The following is a 4,026-nucleotide window of genomic DNA, read 5'->3' as shown; positions in this document are numbered from 1 at the left end:
ATCTCGGTCCTAAAATATTTCCCCCTTATCCTTAAACTGTGTGATCCCTTGTTCTGGACTTCCCCAACATCGGGAACAATTTTCCTGCATCCAGCCTGTCCAACCCCTTAAGAATTTTGTAAGTTTCCATAAGATCCCCCCTCAATCTTCTAAATTCTAGCGAGTACAAGCCGAGTCTATCCAGTCTTTCTTCATATGAAAGTCCTGACATCCCAGGAATCAGTCTGGTGAACCTTCTCTGTACTCCCTCTATGGCAAGAATGTCTTTCCTCAGATTAGGAGACCAAAACTGTACGCAATACTCCGGGTGTGGTCTCACCAAGACCCTGTACAACAGCAGTAGAACCTCCCTGCTCTTATACTCAAATCCTTTTGCTATGAATGCTAACATACCATTTGCTTTCTTCACTGCCTGCTGCACATGCATGCCTACTTTCAATGACTGGTGTACCATGACGTAGATAAGTTTTTCCCATTGACAGTAGGGAAGACTCAAATGAGAGGACATGACTTGAGAATTAAGGGACTGAAGTTTAGGGGTAACATGAGGGGGAACTTCTTTACTCAGAGTGGTAGCTGTGTGTGGAATGAGCTTCCAGTGGAAGTGGTAGAGGCAGGTTCGATTTTATCATTTAAACTTTTTCTCACAGAGAGTTGTGAGTCTGTGGAATTCTCTGCCTCAGAGGGCGGTGGAGGCCGGTTCAGTGGATGCTTTCAAGACAGAGCTAGGTAGGGCCCTTAAAAATAGCAGAATCAGGGGATATGAGGAGAAGGCTTGTATTCACTGGCGTTTAGAAGGATGAGGGGGTGGTTCTAATAGAAACATATAAAATTATAAAAGGACTGGACAAGCTAGATGCAGGAAAAATGTTCCCAATGTTGGGCGAGTCCAGAACCAGGGGCCACACACAGTCTTAGAATAAACGGGGAGGCCATTTAAGACTGAGGGTGAGGAAAAACCTTTTCACCCAGAGAGTTGTGAATTTGTGGAATTCCCTGCCACAGAGGGCAGTGGAGGCCAGATCATTGGATGGATTTAAGAGAGAGTTAGACAGAGCTCTAGGGGCTGGTGGAGTCAAGGGATATGGGGAGAAGGCAGGCACGGGTTATTGATTGGGGACAATCAGCCATGATCACAATGAATGGCGGTGCTGGCTCGAAGGGCCGAATGGCCTCCTCCAGCATCGGGTGGAGAGTGTACAAGCCCAGCCGCTCCATTCTTTCAGCGTATGACTGTCCCGCCATCCCAGGAATTAACCTGGTGAACCTACGCTGCACACCCTCAATAGTAAGAAACATATAAGATTGTTAAGGGTTTGGTCACGCTAGAGGCAGGAAACGTTCCCGATGTTGTGGGAGTCCAGAACCAGGGGCCACACACACACACACAGTTTAAGAATAAGGGGTCGGCCCTTTAGAACGGAGACGACGAAACACTTTTTCTCACAGAGAGTTGAGAATCTGGGGAATGGGGGAGAAGAGAGGGAGAGGGTGAGAGAGAGGGAGGGGTAGAAGAGAGAGGGGGGAGGGAGAGAGAGGGATGGAGGGGGGAGGAGGGGGAGAGGGGGAGGAGGGGGTAGGAGGGAGAGAGGGGAGAGTGGAAGAGGGGGAGAGAGAGAGGGGAGAGGAGAGAGTGAGAGAGGCGCGCTGCAGGCTCGAAGGGCTGAATGGCCTCCTCCTGCACCTAATTTCTATGTTTCTATGTTTCTAAGGGGTTGGACTGGATAGATGCTGGCCGATTGCTATCGTTGTTACGGAAGTCCAGGACAAGGGGGTCACAGCTTAAGGATAAAGGGGAAATCCTTTAAAACCGAGATGAGAAGAACTTTTTTCACGCAGAGAGTGGTGAATCTCTGGAACTCTCTGCCACAGAGGGTAGTTGAGGCCACTTCATTGGCTATATTTAAGAGGGAGTTAGATGTGGCCCTTGTGGCTAAGGGGATCAGGGGGTATGGAGAGAAGGCAGGTACGGGATACTGAGTTGGATGATCAGCCATGATCATATTGAATGGCGGTGCAGGCTCGAAGGGGCGAATGGCCTACTCCTGCACCTAATTTCTATGTTTCTATGCACCTATTTTCTATGTTTCTATGTCTATTGTCCATTGTCTATTCTGCCCACAGGTTGATGCAGGCATGACGTTCGGGCCTAGACCATGGCTTTGCCTGCTCTTCCTGCCTGCCCGCTGCTGCCCGGCGTGGCGAAGGGGTTGGTTGCCCGGCGCCCTGCCGGTGGCTCGGCGGAGAATGAGACGGCTGCCGATGAGGCCGACCGGACCGACGGCATGCTGGCAGGCCGCTCCCCGCGGCTGGAGAGCCTTAGGCCGCGGCCCCCCCCGGCACCCGGAGCCCTGGACCTCAGAGACGCAACCTGATCCGCGCGTGGGGCCGCGCCGACTGGAGAGAGGGGACGAGGAGAGGGGGGGGCCGCCCGGCGCCTGGAGGAGCTCGACCTGGGCCCACAACCTGCTGGCCCAGCTGGAGCCCGGGGCCTTCGCCGGCCTCGACCGGCTGCGGGCCCTCAACCTGACGGGCAACCGCCTGCGCTACCTGGAGCCCGGCTCCCTCCGCGGACTCCCCTCCCTCTTCTCCCTCGACCTCACCCTCAACCCGCTGGTGGCCCTGCTGGACCGGGGCCTAGCGGGGCCTTCGTCCCTGCGCCTGCTGGCCCTGGGGGCCCCCACCCTGGTCCACGTGGGGCCTGAGGCCTTCAGCGGCCTGGGCCAGCTGGCCCAGCTGACTGTTGCCGGCTCGGCGGTGGCGGAGCAGGCCCCGGGTCTGGGTCCCTTAGGCAACTTGACCGTGCTGCGGCTCCAGGGCCTGGGCCGGCCCACCACTCTGCCCCCAGGCTGGCTGGAGGGCCTAGGCCGCCTGCGGGCCCTGGAGCTGGACGGCTGGCGAAGCCTGAGGGAGCTGGGGCCGGGGGCCCTGCGCGGGGTGAGCCTGGTGTGGCTGTCGGTCACCCACTGCAACCTGAGCGAGGTGCCCTACGCAGGCCTCAGGCTGCAGTCCCAGCTGCGCTACCTCAACCTCTCCTACAACCCCATCGGCCTACTCCGCCGGGGCCAGTTCCACCACCTGGCCCGGCTGCAGGAACTACGGCTGCGGGGGGCCGCACTGCTGGAGGTGGAGATCTGGGCCTTCCGCGGCCTACCCGCCTTCCGTCTACTCGACCTGACCTCCAACCAGCTGCAGAGCCTGGAGCAGCGGGCCTTCCACTCGGTGGCCGGCCTACAGAGCCTGGGCCTAGGCCTCAACCCGCTGGCCTGCGACTGCCGCCTGCTGTGGGCCGTCAGGAGGAGGCGGCGGCTGCGTTTCCTGGGCCCCGGGCCCGTGTGCGCCTCGCCGCCGGCCGTGCGGGGCCTGAGCTGGGCCGGGGGCGACGGTGGGGCCTTACCCGCCGAGGCCTTCCGCTGCCGGGTGCCGGTGATCCGCGGGAAGATGCCGCCGCAGAGGCTGCGGGCCCGGGAGGGGCCAGACCGCGGCCTTGCGCTGCTCGCTTCTGCTCGACGAGATCCCGCCGCCCAGCATCTTGTGGCTCAACCCCCGGCGCCTGTTGTTGGTCCCCGGCCCGGGGCCTCTGGCTGGGCCCGGCGCAGGCCGCAGCCGGCTCCTGCCCGACGGCACGCTGCTGATCGCCGGGGTCAGGCCCACCGACGCGGGCAACTACCGCTGCGTGGCCCGCAACGCCGGCGGCAACGACTCGGCCTGGGCCGCGCTGCTGGTGCGACACGCTGTCGGCCCGGGAGCTGAGCCTGCTGAGGCTTAGGCCTAGTCCGGGCCGGTGCTAGAGGGGGGCCTGGGCCTGGATTCGGCCACCCTCGACCCGCTGCTTGGGGCACGCCCTGGGCCGCCGGGGGCCGTGCTGGTCGCCACCAGCCTCGGCCTCTGCTCCCTTCCTCGGCATCCGTCAGCGTCTGCTTCTCCCTCCTCCTGGCCTGGAGCCGGCTCTCTGCGGGCCCATCAAGCACAGCACACACATCGATTCGTGACGTCCCACGATGGCGGCGAAGGCAGAGAGGGAGG

At 60.5% G+C, this 4,026-nt stretch overlaps 1 protein-coding gene across 1 annotated transcript; it reads left to right on the top strand.

Moving 5' to 3' along the window:
• Positions 1-2,247: 2,247 nt before the first annotated feature.
• Positions 2,248-3,769, top strand: LOC129715202 (leucine-rich repeat and immunoglobulin-like domain-containing nogo receptor-interacting protein 3). The gene is made up of 2 exons (XM_055665065.1): positions 2,248-3,471; positions 3,515-3,769. The coding sequence occupies exons 1-2, from the start codon at positions 2,248-2,250 to the stop codon at positions 3,767-3,769; spliced, it is 1,479 nt and encodes a 492-aa protein (XP_055521040.1).
• Positions 3,770-4,026: the final 257 nt, after the last annotated feature.

Source organism: Leucoraja erinacea, unplaced genomic scaffold, assembly GCF_028641065.1.
Source record: "Leucoraja erinacea ecotype New England unplaced genomic scaffold, Leri_hhj_1 Leri_1056S, whole genome shotgun sequence".
In the NCBI taxonomy this organism is placed as follows: domain Eukaryota; kingdom Metazoa; phylum Chordata; class Chondrichthyes; order Rajiformes; family Rajidae; genus Leucoraja; species Leucoraja erinaceus.
Note: the sequence above shows the minus strand (reverse complement) of the source record. Positions and strands in the feature narration are given on the sequence as shown.

What these genes read in the sequence shown, in the direction of transcription:
- LOC129715202 (XM_055665065.1), top strand. Translation starts at nt 2,248, where the DNA reads ATGAGACGGCTGCCGATGAGGCCGACCGGACCGACGGCATGCTGGCAG. An exon ending in AGAGGCTGCGGGCCCGGGAG is followed by an intron (nt 3,472 to 3,514) that starts GGGCCAGACCGC and finishes CTGCTCGACGAG; the next exon opens with ATCCCGCCGCCCAGCATCTT.